This window comes from Molothrus aeneus, chromosome 12 (assembly GCF_037042795.1).
Source record: "Molothrus aeneus isolate 106 chromosome 12, BPBGC_Maene_1.0, whole genome shotgun sequence".
NCBI lineage: Eukaryota > Metazoa > Chordata > Aves > Passeriformes > Icteridae > Molothrus > Molothrus aeneus.
Window position 1 is genome coordinate 3,488,612 of NC_089657.1, and position 19,187 is coordinate 3,507,798.

Genomic DNA, 19,187 nt, shown 5'->3' on the forward strand with positions numbered 1-19,187 from the left:
ATCACCTGGCAGCATCACCTCCGGCCTCACCTGGATGCCACAGGCACGGCTCTGGCTGCTCGGGGGAATAAGGAGGATCCTTTCTGCCGCTCGAATTTAAACATGGGGTGCAGTTTGTGCACTCTGCAGAAGCCAGAAGAGCAGTACAAGTTGCTGTATGAAGTTTGTCAGGTAAAGAATTAGATTTCTTTTCTGGAAGGAAATGGTCTCTTTTAGGTTTGTGGCCACTGTTAATGGCAGGGAAGTTAGAATGTCAGGAACTGGAAATGAAAGTGAGTTTGCCTTGTTTGAAATCTGTGTGATAGTGATTATGTTTTTAGCCTGTGTGTTCCCATTCACGTGTGCAGAACATCAGGTGTTTAAATGCAGCTCTTATACATTAAACTTTTCACAAAACTTTCATCACTAAATAAGACTGTGTTCATTTCTCCAGTGTAGATTAGGTTAAATTCCTTGTCAAGGATCATGGCTTGGTCACACACTCCTTGCACAAGTGGAAAAGATGCATAAGGAAGGTTTTGTACCTGTTTACAAGTACCTGGAGCCACTTGTTTGTGTGCAGTGCGTGCCCTGGTGCTCAGTCTGGTCTGAGTGCCTGTCACTGAGAGTTTATAGCTAGTTGTTGTTGCTGTTGCACCTTGCTCTGTAAAAACACCAGCTAACAGATTTGACAACGGATTAAAACCACTGCCCTACAAATCTTTGTGTACCAAATTACTCATATGAACCTTCTGAGAAGTTTTCTGTGAGTGTGTGAACACATCAACCTCTATTGCAAAGATTTTATTTCCTGATTCTGCCTTTTCTTCTGTGCGCCTCTGAAATTCCTTACTCTGTCACTGAGTTTGGACTGAGGTAGGGTGATGGAGCCCTGCAAAGTGATGGCCAGGTTTCAGGATGTGTTCCTTCAGATCTCCCTGGGAATAGTCATAGATATATACACTCACAGTCAGTGCAGAGAAGGTGGATTGGGCTGTCTGTACCAAGACCGGATGGACAGACACTACCCAGATCCTCCGAGCTGTACTTTTCCCCCGTTGCCATTCCTGAGGTGGTTTAGGAGCAGTGACAAGCGCTGGGTGCCATTCCCAGCGCTGCTCCGTGCTGCCGGCAGAGGGAATTGCTCAGCAGTCCCGTGTCCTGCTGCCTCCCCACCTGCAGCTGATCCCCGATCCTGATGGCACTGACAACAAAGTGAATAAAAGATGTGGCCTGTGTGTTATGCTAGTGGGGAAGTGATTAAATTTTAACCACGTAGTTGTGATCTAATTCTCGCTCGCTCGCCCAAAGGACGCTGACGCTTTGAGGAATAAAAAAAAACCTGTGGGAGCAAATAGAAAGACATGTTGACTGTCATTTCTATTTATACCAGCACACTTCCACTTGCTAAGCTGCTGTGCATGTGATGGGGGCAGGAATTTTACAGGGAGGTAGTCAGATTCTTCGGCCAGTGTTCTGAACTGAGAAGCTGGTGCTGCCTGCAGCAGCACACCTGGGGCCAGGCATGGTCTGTGTGAATGCTCTGCTCACACACAGCAGTGGCTGTGGGAAAAATTCCTTGTCCTGACAAGTTTTGTGCGGTCTGGGTTTGGGGACTGTCAGTGAGTCACGTTCGGGAGTGCAGCAACCAGGACAGACAGACAGCAGCCGATCAGAACGCTGTGACTGCTCAGGGGCTTGCTCAATTTTTGTTGCGAAGGGAAAGTGGCAGAGAACCTTTGCAACTTACTGACATCTCCCAACAGATGCAGGACAGCATTCTTTAAATACACGTCCTGAAATCAGTCCCAGGAACAGTTCCTGCTGATATCTGAGATGACTGAACTATCCAGGGCTGGCTGCAGGTGCAGATCCCTGGCAGGAGTTAGGCTTTAGGATTCTGTCAATATGCAAAGTGCTGCAGCCTGTGTGAGTGCCCAGGGCTCCTCATGAAGTACGGAATTCTTTTGGGAAACACTGTTGGAATACCCTCAATTTCCACAGAAGTGAAAGGTGCGTGTAATCCTGTAAAACTGGGATTTCTAACATAGCAAAACCTGAATTATTTAAGACTATAATCCCTGATTATTCTAGAATATAAATAACTGCAAAATTATTTTAACAGGGGTCTACTTTGATTTCTCTCCTTCGCAAGACAGGAGGAGGGAATTCTATAGCTTATGGAGCACATCCAGATAATTATATGTCACTACAACTATAAAAATACGTCCTCATGTAACCTACACACAAGAGCAATCACTTAAAATTTCATGGTGAGGGAAATGAAGGATCACTGCCATTTAAAATTACAGAATATAGAAGATAAAAGTTTCAAAATCTGCCAACAGTAGAAAATGTCTCTTAGAGTGGTTTTTTGTGTCATCCATGTAACCCTAATATCATGTGATAAGAAGGCATTGCTATTTTAAGAAATCTGAGTTAGACAAAATTTACATAACTTGATTTTAAGGAATATTGAGCATCCTTACAAATAAATCTCCTTAGCCTTATTATTTGAAGGTTCATGATTCCTAGATGTAGGAATTCAGGAGACACTTGAAAGAATTAATAATAGCACATAACTGCACTTTCTCTATTAGGCCAAGAGCTTTAGTGTGGCTGGGAAATTAATGCTTCCATAAATTACAATTCCAGAAGGTCCAGCACGGCTGGCTCTGTAAGTCCTCTAACAGTGAGCACAAAGAGGATCAAATATACCAGGGCTCAGACTTTATCCCTTCCTCATCCATAGATAATTCAAAGAGATCCTCTTCATTAAGGGCTTTGGCACATTGCCTACAATTTCTTTTTTGGGCCGCTGTGAGCTTAATGATGCAGAACAATGGTCTTCCCTCTTGTTGAGCACTTACCTTATTGTACCTTTAATCACATCATAAAAACCAAATTAAGACACCTCGTCATTAGAGACTGTTGTAGCTGTGCATATCAATGCTTTGTGCTCCAAATACAAAGGGGGCTGTGGCAGCTTGGTGGGAGCGGTGTCACCACTGATGAGTGTGGCAGCAGTGGGGCTGCCTATCCCATCTTAGATGTGTCCCAAGGTTTACTTCCCAGCTGAATGCAGCATATTAAATGAAGTAATGTACGCTATTAGGTTTTGGGGTGTCTGGTTAAATTGGAAATCTTCTTCAGAAGTTACTAAAAGTTGTGAAAATGGGAAGGAGGAGGGGGAAGAAAGAAAAGCGGAAAATTGGGAGGGTGTTTAACACCAGGTTTCTGATGTGCTTTTTTCAGTGCCATCAGCTCCTACATAAACAATAACAGAAATCAGGGCTTTTCCCTTTGTGTGAAAATTCCTGAGGGACCAAAAAGTAAACTCCATTGGAGGAAACTTACAGAAGAATGAATCATCTGAGATAGAGTTTTTGAGAGTGCAAAATAGAGTAAAAAGAGTTAAAGCCTGCAATTTAAAGAACTTTCTTGGTATCTTTTTCACACTAAGCACACATTGCCCACAATATGGGAGGTAAAAACACAGTGAAATCATTTCCTAGATGGACACAGTGTTTTCCAGAATCCTCACAGCATCACAGAATGGTTTGGATTGGAAGGGACCTTAAAGATCCTGTAATTCCAACCCCACTGCCATGGGCAGGGACACCTCCACTGGAACAATTCCCAAGGATGTCAACATAGAATTTTAAATCACAGATGAGTCTAAACTCGCATGGGCAGTGCTCAGAGCTGTTCCCTGGGATTTAGGATGATGGAGTTCACCCAGTGGGAAGACACCATAAGCGCAGCCCATCCAAAGTGGCACTTGCAGCTGAGGAGCCCTGAGATAGGCGAGCAGAGAGCCCAGCCCCTTCCTGCAGGCTGTCCCTCCAGGCTGGGGACAGGCTGGCAGGAAACGAGCTCATGTTGCCACTGCCCTTGGCTCAGCTGAGCTGAGGTCAGAAGATTCTGCTCTGTGGTTGTTGAGCTGGCTCCCCTCACAAATACTAAAGTTCATATATAAATAAACAGTTGTTGCCATGATCCTGCAGCGTGTCGGGAACTTGAAAGCCTCACTCACATGCTCCCAGCCTGGCACGTCCCTGAGACATGGAAAAATGACAGTGCTGGTAAAAAGCAATAGTGGCCAAGCTGGATTTGTGCTTCAAAGCAGACTGAGATGCGCTGTGGCCAAGGTTATATAAGCACCAAGGTCAGGCAGAAATTGTGTGCTAATGAGAGGTCAGCAGTGATGGGGAACAAGCCAACACTGTTTTCCATTGGCAGCTTCCAGTGGCATCGCTTGCAGGGCACTGTTCTCCAGCAGAACTCCCACACAAACCTGCTGCACTGAGCTAATCCCCAGTGCAGGCCCCCTTGCCATCAGAGTTCCATTTGCACCTTCGGACTTGAGAAAAGGAGACCAAAGTAATCAATCAGTAAGAAAGCCTAATTCAAGGAAACAGTCTAACTAGACTTAAACCTACTGAGCAATGATGTTATCCTAAAGCAGGGCCAAAGTGAAGCTTGCCAAAATAAACATTCAGCTCAAAAAAAAACCCACCTAATCAAAACTGTAAGATTTGGAAAACAGAAATAATTGCCTCTGTACATATGCTTTTCACACCCTCAAATTTAATTGGGCAGCCAGAGAATTAGTTGCTCTACATTTCAGTAGTTTTCCATGTTAAGACCAAAGTGGTGGTGCCAATTATAGGGAGCTGCTCTACTTGAAATACAGTGTATGGCTTCAAGTGCTCTGTATGTGCAGCCTGTGCTGCAGCTGAAATTAAAACTAGCACTGAAGTTCGATTCTGTCACTTCACTGCCATTAAACTCGACCTCAATAACAGTTGTGAACCTATCACACTTACTTCAAAGTAGTCATGTGTTTGCTTAAACAAGATGTTAATTCCAAGGGCTTTGTTCTAGACAGGGTTTTCTGCTGCAGAATTAGTTCAGCTGTAGAAAAACTCTGCTTGACAGACTGGAGACTCATAATCTTCAGAAAACTGCCCTTTAATGATCGTGGCGCCTGTCTGTGGCTCACAAGTCCCCTTTCCTAATTAGACATTTACCAGAAACTGGCAATTGAAATTTTCCTCTTCACTTGATGATGAATAATGCAGTGCCTCTGTTAGGATTTCTCTGGAAGATATTCTTTATTGTGAAGTTAGAGGGATATTTTGGCCATTAAAGGAACATAAACAAGATCTGATATGAAATAAACAAATTCCTAATGGTCACCTGTGATATAAATGCCTAATTTGACCTACTTTGCACATTAAATGCCTCAGTGTTGCATAATCTTCCTAAAATCTATAGTGCCTTTCATCTTTACAGTGGGCAGATAAAATGCTCAGCCATAGCAAGGATTTATTAGGATTTTGTTTAAATGATGAATGATTGAAGGGATGAGTTTTGTGATGCTTTACACTTAAACATCTGTTTAATGCTACAAAGCAGGTGGCAGAAGTCACAAGGGAGAAGGCACCAGGGACAATCACTCTGTGCTCTACTGTCACCTGTCAGACACGGGCTGGGAAAAAAGGAAACATATGGAGTAATGAAAAAGTGCAGATTCAATAAATGTGTTTTGTTGTGTTCATTAATAATGGAAGAAAAAGCTTAGGCTTCATTTTCACTGAGACAGGGCAGCTCTGCAGTCACATGAACACTGGATTTGTCCTTGCAGAGACTTGGTGGGTAAAGGGAAACAGATCCAACTGGAACTTGGGCACAAGTCAGGAATTTGACAGGAGAGGGGCAGAATAAATAATGTCAAATATGCATAAACATTAAATATTACAATATTCACTAATTCAAGCAGTGACAATTGAAGAAAAACCTCCTATTAATATGGAATATCTTCAGGCAAAAAACCAGATGCCACCATCCAAAACACAAATGGTCAGAATCAGGGCACTGTTTTCTTTCTTGTGTCCATCCAGGGATAATGCTGGGTAGGGACACAGAGGTGATTGGATATATCAGTGCCCAGTGCCCCACTGATATATTAAAATCACAGAGGTGATTTTGATATATCAGTGCCCAGTTCCTATGCCAGGGATGTCCACTGGCGTAGGAACTGGGCACTGATATATCAAAATTATCCCAAATAATAACAAAAACTACACACAGAAGTGCAGCAAGAGGGTTTTTTGCAACTTCAAACCAATATTCTGTACATTCCTGCAAAGTGAAATCTGAACATCATTTTAGAGAAAGCAATCATTCATATGTTGGAAGATCACAGCTGATAAGAACTTTTAAATTTGGCCGAGATGCTTCAGAGCTCAGCAGAAGCTCTTGTGTCTGACCCAATAAATCTGTGTAACTGCCATCAGTTTTAGGCAGAAGCAAAGGAAAATGAAGGTGTTTTTGTCAATGTCTCATTAAGAACTCGTGGCTCAGAGGGAGGAGGTGATGGGACTCCCCTCTGAGGTTTGTGTTCTTCAGCTCTGCCTGTGGAAGGCCCAAGGTGACCAAGCTCCTGAAGCAGCAGGGCTGAGAAACTCTCAGGGATCTGTCACTGGGTTCTCACAGAGCAGCACCAGGTGTTCTTTCCATCTTTTCTTGGAAGCAGCTTCAATAACCCTCTTCAACACAGGTGATCTTCAGAGCTCTCCAGAATTGCTCTTCCCCTGTCCTGCATCACATTTGTGGAAGAGGGGAGGGAGTGGGAAGATGGACTTAAAAGCTCCTAGCAATGAAAACGGGGTGCTGGGAATCAGAATTATCTGAAACACAGTGCCTGGGTGGTGGGATGGGAGGTCTGAGTTGTGCTGTGCCCTCCTGTGACCTCAGGCAGATCACTCACTTGTTCCGTGTTTCATCTTCTGTAGAGATCCCTGTGTCTGTTTGCCCTGAGCAGGTCTCCAGAGGCAGCCCTGCCTTTTGCTGTGTGCTTGCACGGTCTGATATGCTGCTAAAATGATGTCAGTATTGTTTGAAGTGCTGGTCTGTACACCAGAAAGTTGTACTACTCTGATTTTAGTTGAGGTGTGGTGTTAAATACTGCCTTCCAAACTCTGAGTGCTGGAAGGCCATAGCAGGGGAAAGCTCCCTCCAACTCTTTGTCTTTGACCATTCCCTTTTTCTATGAGAAGAAGGTGCTGCTCTACAGGGGCTTTTGGTCTGATTCAGGACAAGAATTGTTCCTTATGCTGCTCAAATTCAGCTCGAATCCATATAGCATTGCAACCTCAACTAAAAGGGTTTTAACTTTTTCGTGCTCTTCACTCTCATCGTGTGTTATTTTAAACATAAATATAGAATACACAACTTTTTGAAAGCCGTCATTGATATAAAAAATCTGTATTTTGTTGTGCTGGATGAACACACAGACATGGGGTTTGCCCCTTGGGAAAAGCACATGTGGGAAGGGCAAGAGCATTTCCCAAGGAGCCACACTGGAGATGCAGTGCTAGAGGTGGACAAAGCAGAGGATGTGAGAAAACGGGTAATTACACTTGCTGAATCCAGTCATTAGTAATTCATGGTTATTTATGGCTCATTTGTAGCTCACTCAGAGATGCCATTGATTGGCCCCCTCTGGGCTGCAGAAATGGCAGAGAGAGGCATTGAAAGGAGAAGCCTGTAAACTTCAGGCTGTGTTCTAGGTGGACTTGGGTTATTAAGCCATGAAAAGACACACAAAAGATCCCTTGAGAAAATAAGGAAAAGCATTTCTGCCCTGATATAAAGTCATTTAACACGATTAATGCATATTTAAGAGAAAAAGGGGTCCAAGGAAACCTTGCTTCTAGTGAAAGTCCAAAAGTCTCAGAAGCCCCAGCACTGCTCAGTGTTTTCACTGATTGTTTTCATAATAAAATTCCCTGTGGTTTTATTTGGAGTAGTGATCCACAGGAGCAGAGCCTGAGAACCCAACCAAGAGCATCTTAGTATGCTCCAGACACTCCTGGCACTGCCTTGGTAATACCTAAATGTGCTAATTACCAACAAAATTTAAATTCCTTTATTTCCAGGCTCTTTCTCCCAAGATTTTCCATTTGCAAGTTAACGGTTTGGAGGACAAATGAATTCTGTGCTCTCAAGGAAAAGAATCTTTCCTTGGTCTGAACTGTTTTGTCATGGATGGCTCACAAGGCAGAAGGGAAATGCACACACATGGAAACAGTCTATTACCAAACAATATAATTCTGGGGTTTTCAAAAGGAGGGAGACTGTACATATGAGGGAAATAAAAGAGGGATTAGATGGATCTGCAAGGAGAATTAACCTGTATTTTGAACCTTTTTTCTCCAATTCCTGAGGAGAAGGGGGGGTTATAAAATAGGCTTTTTGCTGCTCTTGCTTCTATAAAAATCTTTAAAGTTGTGCTGCTTTTTCATAGTATGCAGACTCCTTAAGAACTTGCTAAAGGAGTGAATCAGACCATAAAGAGCATTTTAAATGGAGCACAGGCATCTGTAGTCTAACAGAACTAGCATTTTTATAGTGCACTTCCCAAGGATTTGCATGAATTTCTACAAAGAAAAGCTGCTTACTCATTCTTAGGCAAAAAAGTTTTTTTCCCTGTGACATTTGTGAGGCACAGAAGAGCCAACAAGCTGTACAATGCATACAAATGTTTATCATGCATGGCATTAAACCCACAGAAATCAGCCTAAATTAATGGGAAAAAATAATTTCCTGAAACCCCTCTGGCTTCTGCTGTGTGCTCCCAACATCCAGAAAACAATGTCACACGCTATTGCTGCAAAAATAAAACACAGAATAAAATAATATAATAGTTCATTATAACTAAACTGCTCTGCACGGGGATTTAGTGGCTTTCTCAACCTTTCAGTGACTTCTCCCACCAGTGCCTGAAGTCACTTCATCTGTCCTGTTGTCAATGATGTTTGCCCATGCCTGAGTGCTGAGCATCCTCCCCACCTTCTCTCCTGGAGCCCTTTCCTGTCCCAGCCCTGTCCCAGTGTCCCCTCCCAGGGCTCCTGCCTGTGCCCCTGTGGGAAACTGGGAATGAGCTCCAGGAGCCTCCTCGTGCAGAGATGTGTTAATGCTGTGTGTTAATTCTGCTCTCACAGGAAAACAAAAACCACCCCTGCTGGGCTTTCCATAAGCTCTGTGTCAGAAGGAAGAGAAAATCAGAATTGGCGGCAGCCAGGAGGAAGTTTTGTCCACTTGTAAACAAGTGACATATTTTGATATACCTGAAGGCCTCTAATTTATGTCTCTTTCAAAGTGGCAATTAATTAACCTTCTCTTCCCACCCAGAGAAACAAAGCATGTAAATCACTTACCTTGCTCAATAATTAAACAGCAGCTATTGATAAAATGACATTTATGTAATAGCACAGCCGTGTCCTATCCTGCCTCATACCTCAAGCAAAAATAAGGATGTGTTTTCTAGTAACAGAGAACAATTCTGTGACCCCAGCCTTGGCTGCAGATTCCCTTTGCCTTGCACAGGAGGTGCAGCCTTGTCCTCACAGTGGGAAGGCTGCAAGGCTCCAGCCTCTGCTCCCTGTGCCAATTCTGACCTCAGGAAATTAGCATCTAAACAGTGGCACTTGGCTCAGGAACCTCTCAGCAGAACAATTGTTAAACTAAAAGCGCATCTATAAGTGTAAAAACGTGAGAAAATCTGTCCTTGTAAAAGGTATTTCCCTGTGGCATATCTGGAATGAGTAGAAGGAGGAGATTTCAACAGGAGGGATGCCAAATGCCTTGCACAGCTCCAGCAGAGAGAAGCCAATGTAGATCCAGTGCCTTACACACTCACAGCACTGGAAAATTATATGGAAAGCCATCTCCTAGAGAGGTAGAGCAAATTCTTCACAAGCCTGAAAAGATATGAGGGGTTTTCCTGTTTGTTTGGTTTTTTTTTCTTTTCTCCTTGTTGAGAACATCGCTGCTCACAAATCATCACTGATTTATTTGGTTTTTTTCCTACTTAATATGTAGCTACCAACAGAGAGAGATGTGGGTCTTACCAACCCTACACCCCCAAGATCCTACTGCCTGATTTTACCCTTTTATCTCCAAGGCAGCACTCCAGCATTTCCAGCCTTTCTCATGGCTCTGAGGAGGCTGTTCTCAGTCTCTACCCACATATTTGCTGTATTCACACCTCCTAAGCTGACATGGAGTGTTCCTCAGCAATTCCACCTGATGTTTAGGTTCCTCAGTGGAGTTCTGCTGCTTCCATTTGGGGCCAGATACAGCATGTTCGATTTTTTTCATTCCTCTTTTCATTAATTCCTGGGGTTTTTTTCTGATCATTTACTTCTTGGGTATTGGAATTAATGAGAGCTCCATGATCAAAATGAGAGTTGAAGATATTGTTTCCTTCTGTTTGTTTGCTGGGGTCACTGTTTTGGATTTGTGCCATGGCTTCCCCTTTGGGCATCATCTCTCTTTTTCTCAATTACAAATATGCATCACTTCCACCTTCACTGACCATGGCAGCATTTTCCCTTCCATTATCTCAGTTTGGCCATGCAATGCTGATGGCACTCTCAGCTTCATAACTTCTTGATTTGCTGTTAAAGTCCTCTCTCAGTCAGAGCCTGAGCTGGGGCACTGCAAAAGCAAAACGCCCCTTGACTCCAGTGAGCACCAAATCAAGATCTATTTTATTTTCATTCCAAGTATTAAAACTTCCAGGAGACACAGACCTCCCAGACAGGATTATGCAATCTTTATCCGTAGATTCCTTGGTCCTCTCTCCAGCCTAGTTCAGTGCAGAAGAACATACACTACATACTACAAAGTAAAATACTGTAAGTGCTATTTTATTTTATAATCCTTGCATAACTTCTATTAAAAAAAAATCAGTTCAAGCATGCCTTCCTTATTCACTGTCTGGTGTTAATACAGAGTATTTGTGTCCCTGCCTCATGCAGTGGCTAAATCCACTCTGGCTGCACCACAAATTTCACCCAAGTCCATTCAGCTCTGTTTAACTCCAGTCACTGCATTTTTATCTACGGCTTTCTCCATATTCAGTATATTTCCAATGCTAAGAAGGTCCAAAAGCTAAGCATTTCACCCTTCCAGACAAGTTAATTTATCCATCCTTTGTGCCATGAAAGATCCCATTGTCTCTGTCACATGGCATGTTCCTCAGAAATTATGCATATTTGTCGTTTTTGGCAGTCTTCTGAAGCATTCATGTGCATGGATTTATTATTTTTTTTTTCTGTGTTATTTCAGATGTAACTGTTTGTAAGGAAAAAAAAATTGCTGAGCACAATTCAGCAGCATTAGGAATAAAGTCTAGGAGTATAAAACACTTCTTTTTAAACAAAGCAAATCTGTACAGATTTATTCATTTATTTATTTTATTATGTATTTATTGGCTTTTAAGCAATGGGAATAAGTATTTGTCAATTGTAACAAATTTTCCAGATAGAAACTAAGCATATTAGTATCACCTATTTGCTAGACTCAGGATTAGCCACAAGTACTGACTCAACACAGACACCAGAAATGAGGCCATTGAGATCATCCCAGTATATTTCTCTTCTGCATCATTTTTGTGCTGCTAAAAATAAAATACCAATACCTGCTCCTTTTTCTAGACTAAAAAGCAATTTATCTCTGTTATGCATAAGCAGACTGGGGAATTACTGCTTTTTATTATCCAAATATTTAGCACTGCCATCCTTATTTCCCTGTAATGGAAAATGATATTGGTGTGCTGAGATGGGAAATGCTTAAAAAAAAAGTAATTACAAACTATTCACTGCTCAGTATTTACCACATATTATGGCACTTGCTGCAGGTTTTTTAGGAACCAGATTCAGAAGTGTAATTCCCTGCTGTAAAGCACTTCTAAGTGTATTTTTGTGTCACTGTGTGTTCTTCCATCATTTGTTAGGGCAGTTCTGACCACATCTCATAGATCAGCATCACCACAGTGGCCAAGGCTGCTGCTCAGAGCAGGAACCTGCAGAGCTGAAAGGATTCCACTCAGCTGGGGTTTAGGAATCACCTCCTGTAAGGGATCCACAGACTGACCCCAAAACCATTCATCATGTGGACAGCTACTGTCCAGAAGGTTGTTTGCCTAACAAATGTGGGTGCTGCCACAGCTCACAGAAATATCAACTTCTAAAGACAAAATCCCCAACCATATCTTTGGAGTGGGTTAAGAAGCCCATAATAACAGCACTACAGTGACTTATGCTTCCATTTCACTGCAATCAGTGCCATCCTATCAAAACCATCCTTTAAAATTGTACACACATCAAATACAGTTCTGCTTGTAGAGTTATCAATCTACCCATTGGAGGCTGAATGCCAGAAAGTCTGAAACCTTTCCTACACAAGGTCTCTCTGCAGCAGGGGAGGGTTTCGATTAGAATTTAGCTGCCTCATCACCCCAGTTCTAAAATCTGGTCCCATGTCCTTCTTCCTGGCTGTGCAGCACCTTTTCTTTTTCGTGGCATTATCAGCTTGCAGACGACATAGTCAGGAAACTACTTGGACATAATTCCTGTAGTAACAATTTATGGCACAGTGCAGCTACTACTGCCTGTTCCCTGCCTGACATCAAGCTGTCCTTGAAGTTATGATTATTTATGTAACAATTGCATAGGAGAGCACAAAGAGGATGCCAGTCCGTGGATTTGCAGAAATAAAAGTGTCCTAAGGAGCCTAAATTAAAATGCAGGCCTGTACTAAACTGTCTGTAATGCAGGTTCATGACAGCATTTGGGAATGAACTGGAAATCTGTCCTGTGCAGGATTTCACCAGGCTTTACTCTGAAGATGGAGAAAGGATCTTCATAAATAGTTTCCTGCTCAAGAGTTATTCTGAGCACATTTCTGAAAAACATTATACACTGCAATTTAGATTCTTTTGTTTTGATTGCTTGTTGGGTTTTGTTGTACAAAAAAATTTAAAAAAAATTAGGATGCACACAGTAAAATGTGCAACATTTAATTTGCAGCAAATAATAAAACTCAAACCATAATCAGCATTTCCTTTTTCCAGAGAAAACATTAGGCTGAACCTAATTTTACAGCTATACAAACTGTTTTAAAGTAATCTGCTCAATTGGGCGAGTTAATGATATTTAATTTGACCAGGCCAAACTTTGCACGCTGTGCATTTCTGGGAGCAATGGTGTGCAGTGTGAGTGTTTGTGTGATGTAAATGTCGTGCTAACACCTTCCCCTCTCAGCTGGCTTCACAAAAATCCCGGTGTCATCACCTCCCCAAGGCAAACCCAAGATGACAGCAGGGAAAAGTGTTAGTTGCACAAGGTAATTCAGCAGGAATTTAGCCTTTTCAATCTATTCTGCACTCAAGTTAACCCTCTTTATATCAGCCAGCTTTTTGCCCTGGGCAATATGTTAAGTGTGGGCTAAATTCAGTTATTGTGCTGAGTAATGTTCTCTGTTCAGGGGCCCCACTTTAATGTGACTAAATGTGGATTATAGTGTGTATTTAGTGCAGTGTGTGAATTCTCTGCTCAGCCCCCAATTCCATGGCCTGGCATGTCTCCTGCTATTTCTATCCACTACTCTAAAATTGAAGTTTTTATTGCAGTGACTGACTACTACCATCATGTTTCATCTAAAAAATTGTTTATCAGACACAAACACATAGTTTTGTAGTTTTGGTTTTGTTCAGCAAAAAGGCGAAGAGTCTAAAAAGCAAACCAAAACTAGAAAAACTCCAGAAGAATCAATAACTTTTTGTGTTTGAACAAGGGCTGAGGGATTTCTAATCTGCAAGAAACAAATGGGGTGGTGGTTTGTACTTCACCTCAAAGAGCAAACCCAGTAAAATCTATCAAAATAAAAGCAGAGCAGAGGATTTTTAAAATTACTGTAGTGAAAAGGGAAAATGAGAAATGCCCAAGATTGTGGGGATGGGCACTGGCAGCTCACACCTTGGTGGTGCTGAAGAGGCTGACCTAGAACAGAGGGCAGAGTTAAAAGAATAAAGGAGGGATTTATTAAAAGACCTTCAAGGATTCAGCTTGGGCAGTAAAAGAGCCTGGCCATGGTCCTGCCCAAGATGGACGATGTGTCATGAGTTTTTATACTTTTATCAGTTTTGGTCCATTTCCATGTTGGGGTTCAGTGTCCAGTTCCAGCTCCAGGTGATGCAGTCCCACCCTCCCAGTTTGCTCCCCTCCATTCCCTGTTGTTTGCACTTTTTGGGCTGAAGCTGCAGGGGTGTCCTTGGTTCTGGGGCTGGAAAAGGATTGTTCTGTGGGACTGAGCTGTGAGAGAGCTGCTGACACTGTGTGTGGAGTTCAGAGTTATGTACCAATGCAGTACAGAATCTGGAAAATATGAAATGTGAACCTTGAGGCATCCCTGGCAGGTCTGGGAGCTGAGCCTGGGTCCCTGACAGCTTTGCTGTTTCTCCCCACAGGTCAATGGGAAGGATTTATCCAAAGCCACCCACGAGCAGGCGGTGGAGGCGTTCAAGACAGCCAAGGAGCCCATCGTGGTGCAGGTGCTGAGGAGGGCCCCACGTGCCAAGGCCCACGAGCCCCAGCTGGTGGATGTGGGCACCCAGACCGACATCACCTTCGAGCACATCATGGCCCTCAGCAAGATGGGCTCGCCCAGCCCGCCCGTCCCCGCGCTGGACCCCTACCTGCTGCCCGAAGAGTAAGTGATGCTTGCTGAGCCTCAGAAATCTTTGTGGAGCAATAATCCATATTGTTCCTTTATTATTAAACTGGGGTACCAGCTGTGGGTTTCTCTGGGTCTGCACTGAAGGCACTTGGGGCAGTAGTTCATGTGGGACTCAAGTGTTTATTATTTCTGATCAGTAAAACAGTCTCACTGCTGTGAGTTGGGCAGCTTTTCATTAGAAGGCACAAAATGGCCAACAATCTCTTGTTACAAGGTCTTTTGAGACTAAATTATCCAGTTAAGAGCTGACACCTGGATTATTTTCCCTTTTGACCCAATAACTGATCCCACAGAGCTGCAATGGGGACTTTTCTGCCCAATTACAAAATGCCACCCAAACCATGGAGAAGGAGGAAGAAGCAGCATGAAGAAGAAACCCAGGATGACACCCTGTGCCCTCCATCTTGCTGCCATCCACAACACACTAAAAACCCCAAAACCTGAATTTCTCACCAAGTGATACACCTACACTACTCTCTATAATCTATTTCACACTTTTGTGGGTTCTAGTTTATCTTGAAACTTTCTCCATGAATGAGGGTCAAAGTCAGTGTTTCCCTGGAGATCAGGGCATCCCAGAGCAGACAGAGAAATATTCCCAGTGCCCTGGGTTTCCACACTTGTGTTCCATAGTGGTGTGTTTTGAGTTCACAACCTCACCTCCCTCTCTGGTAAGCATGTCCTCCCAGAAGTAGCCAGGATTCATCCACCACTGAGCCATAACTCACAGCATTTTCATTTTTCCTCCACATTAGCGGGACATTACTCACATGAGTAATGCCACTGAGTCACAACATGGCCTCATAAAGCTCATTTTTTTTTTGCTGGCATTTGATGGATAAAGTTATTGCATTTTGTAATTCCTCTCACTGCCTCTTTGGGTTGCTTGTGTTTTAACTTTATTTTTTATGGCTGCCATAAATTGTGTAATGCTAAGAGCTGCTGCATTCTGTTCCAGTGTATTAATTACTTTATTATAACCCTGCAGCGCTGTTACTCGAATAAGTTATTTTCTGGGACTAAAATTACTTACCAGTGTTGTCATGGATGTTTTAGAATCAAATTTTAATTATTGTTAATGGTAATTTGATGCTTTTGTACTTACAAATACAAATGACAATTATCTCCTGGCGCACACACCCCCCGCCCTCACATGCTGTTGGAGAGGAAAACAGCTCCCCAAGGAGCCCCTGCAGATTGCCTGTCATCCTGCCATGCATCTCCACAGGGAGCAGGGAATGGAAAGGATTCTGACCCTCTCAGTTGCTGTGTGTGAGAGGCTGATCTGGTCCAGCCACAGCAATTCCTGTTTTTTGAGGTTTTGGGGTGATCCTGCATGCGGTGAGACCAGGGCTGGTGTGCAGCCACCATCCTAGGGCACCTCTCCAGGCATCCCTGCCTGCCCTCCTGGGAAATGGAGTCTGGCTGCAGACAGGCACTGATCCTGCACTGCCCCTGAGTGACTTTCAGAGCACAGAAACCTTCACACACGAGCCAGGACCTTTCCATGGCAGTGCCTGTTCCTCTCACGCCTCTCTCTGCTGGTACTCAAAGGAGATATTCCAGCACGGCCGCCTCTTCCCAGCCCACTCAAAATTCAAGCACAGCAGCACGGTTTAGTGGAAATACCTGACAAAAGGCTGGAGCTTTGAGCTTGCAGTGAGCAAACAGCAGGGCTTGGAGCCTGTGGAGAGGACATGATTGTTCCTAGGGCCTCGACACTGCACCTCCCAGCCTCATCTGCAGGAGGGGCTTTTAGTACCTCTGACTTGCCAGCTGCACTTGGAAAATGGCAAGGATTCATTCTGATGAATCATTTAGGAAAATACTATTCCCTGTGAGGGTGTTGAGGTTCTGGCACAGAGAAGCTGTAGCTGCCCCATCCCTGGAAGTGTCCCTGGAAGTGCTCCCCTTGGAGCAACCTGGTCTAGTGGAAGGTGTCCCTGCCCATGGCAGGGGTGGAATGAGATTTTCCTCAAGAAAAGATTTGCCTTCCACCCCATACTGTCCCATGATTTTATCATTCTATGATTTAGGTTCCAATGTGCCTGCATTATTCCACCTTAGCCCTGTGAACTCCATATTGTTCCTTAATTATTAATCCCAGCTGCTGGGTCAGCAGTGCCCTTCCCATGCCAGGGCCACACTCAGCTCTCTGGCTGTGCTGTCACCCAGCACATGAAAGCAAAGCCATTTTTTCCTGGTGTTTCTTCTCACTTCTCCCAATTCCATTCAGATTAATCTCGCCTGCCTCTAACAACTTGACTATCCTGGCCAATTAGCAGATGCTGTTACATAAATAGCCTCAGACGTGTATCTAGTTAATGGAGAATTACAGGGAGTTTACTTTCACTGCAGATAAAGCAATCCAGCACAGAAGACAGTGATCACAAGAGCATTACACTGCTTACAACTTCCAAAGTAAAGGCAGTGGAAGTGTGGGAGAGCTCAAGCAGTAAAAAGCAGCAGGCTCTCCTCCTACAATACATGGAATTTTCATTTAAAACACTTACTGGGGTAAGTGGTGTAGCTTACAGAATTAACCACATGCAGCTCCTCGGTGTGGGGGTCACTCCATCATCTCCCCTACAAGCTTGGAATGCATTAACAAGTTCCACTAAAGTCCTGAGTGCTGTCCTAAAAAATACCTTTTTTTTCCAGCCATCCATCCGTGCATGAATACTACGACCCCAATGACTACATGGGAGGAATTCATCAAGAAATGGACCGGGATGAGTTGGAATTAGAGGTACTTAATCTGAGTAACTCTTTCATTTCCATATGCACCTCAAGGTCTTTGAATTGCATAAAGTGGAAAGACTTCCAAAGCAGAGATTTGTGAGAGCATTGTTCACTAGTTGCTGATACCTTTATCACCCCATTGAAATGTGAGCCAGGCACTGATGATCTTCAGCTAACATAAATAATGAAGTCATTGATTCCTTTAATTAAATTCTGTTTAAGTGTGCTGATTTAGGCTTTCTGAAAATCCGAAAGGCTCTGCTGGATGGCAGGACCTGTTCCACATAACCACAGTAAAAATGTGTGAGTTTCCCTTAAATATTTCCTGGCTGAGAAACAGATGTTCTTGATCATATAATTTTGAAGTATGTTAAGTTTACAAGACAAGGCCAGGAGATTTGCCACTATATTAAGCTGTTCCTCCCTTTTTCATTACTTAAGTGACATATGTATACATATGAAATTACAGATAATAAAAGTTGAACCAGTCATGAAGGTATGCAAGCCCTTTTCCCTGCCAAATCTTTAAAAACCACTTTTGGTTTTAGTGCTTGTTAATCCCATCAGAAGTTCATCTTCAGTTTTCTCATTCCTAATTTTAATAACCTGCTCCCAATCATTCAAGGTACAGCACAGAAATTGTGGGGTTCTGCAAGATACTTGAGCAGTACTGACCCAGTGAAGTGGTTTTAATTATTTGTAAGAAATAGCAGCAAAGTGTCCCAATAGTTCTAAATACAGCCAGCAATGTCTGACCCAGCTGATCCATCCAAGACTATCAGTGAGAGAATATTTTATACCCTTAGCTGGCTTGCACTTCTGATTTCTTAGATCCTAGTCCTGCAAACACCTGTTGGTCACAGCAAGCAGTGCTGAGCTGCCTGAAGCTCTGCTGAAACCAGTGCAGATTTATCAACAGCTTCAGTGGGAGCAGAGTTCAGCCCTTCCATGAGCACCAGGTTGTTTCCTTCTATAAAAGTGTTTGCAGGATCAAGGACTAAAACCCCATAAAAAGTTTGCAAGCTGTTCTCAAATTCTACGGATCTGGTAGCAATTCGTCTCTGTATACAGACGTAAATCAAAGGCAGGATAAAATCAAAGTGCCAGTAAAACAAATGCGACTTAGCAGACTTCAAGGCCTTCCTTTTCAAACAAGGGCCTTTTTTTTTCTCTCTCAAATAAAAACAAATACAATATAGATTTCAGTCTCAGAGGAAAATGTAGAACAAATCAGAGTTTTCTACCAGTATCTTTCCAAAATCTACTTTTTAGGAAATCTAATATAGTGGATAAATTCTAGTGCTTCCATTAGAAGGTCAACCAGTTGAGCTGAAAACAGTTTAAACACATGCACTCCAGTAGCCAAACCTTAATATGCCTTAAACCACAACATTAATAATTGTGACATTGATATAGTACTTGATGGCAAAAGGTGATCAGCTCAGTAACGCAGGCAGATGAACATTAGGAAAGTCTCTGTAGCCTAATAGTATTTCTTAAAAACCACTAAAGATTCCTGTTCAAATTGTAAAGACTGTGATCAATGGTAAGGTCAAAGTGCTAACAGGGACTCAACTGGCTGGTTGCTTTTTTGTTTGCCTTTTGATAGATATGTTTTAAAAGACCACAAAGGCACTGTTTCATTGACTGCAGCAGGAATGTCGAAAGTAAGAAAGCCATCAAGTCAGCCTTCTGGGTTTCTATGTCTATAAAATGTGCTTTGAATTTAAATCAGAAGCTCCTCATCTAAACTTTTATGGTCTATAACTGACTGGTTAGTGATTTGTAACAAGCAAACAAGACAAAAAAGGTGAAATAGCCAAGTTCGCAACGAACCTCCAATGTAAATATCCATAGGAAGGAATTTATGCTGG

General features: G+C 42.9%; 1 protein-coding gene across 2 annotated transcripts in view; it reads left to right on the forward strand.

The window, feature by feature from the left end:
• Nucleotides 1-19,187, forward strand: part of PDZRN3 (PDZ domain containing ring finger 3) — a 130,635-nt gene that overhangs the window by 100,211 nt on the left and 11,237 nt on the right. The window contains exons 1-3 of one of the 2 annotated variants that reach the window (XM_066557953.1): nucleotides 69-171; nucleotides 14,303-14,544; nucleotides 17,233-17,320. In XM_066557953.1, coding sequence (XP_066414050.1) covers nucleotides 103-171; nucleotides 14,303-14,544; nucleotides 17,233-17,320 — 399 coding nt within the window. In that variant the 5' untranslated portion in view covers nucleotides 69-102. Of the gene's footprint in view, nucleotides 1-68; nucleotides 172-14,302; nucleotides 14,545-17,232; nucleotides 17,321-19,187 lie in introns of those variants that run through there. The other variant, XM_066557952.1, reaches the window with a different exon arrangement.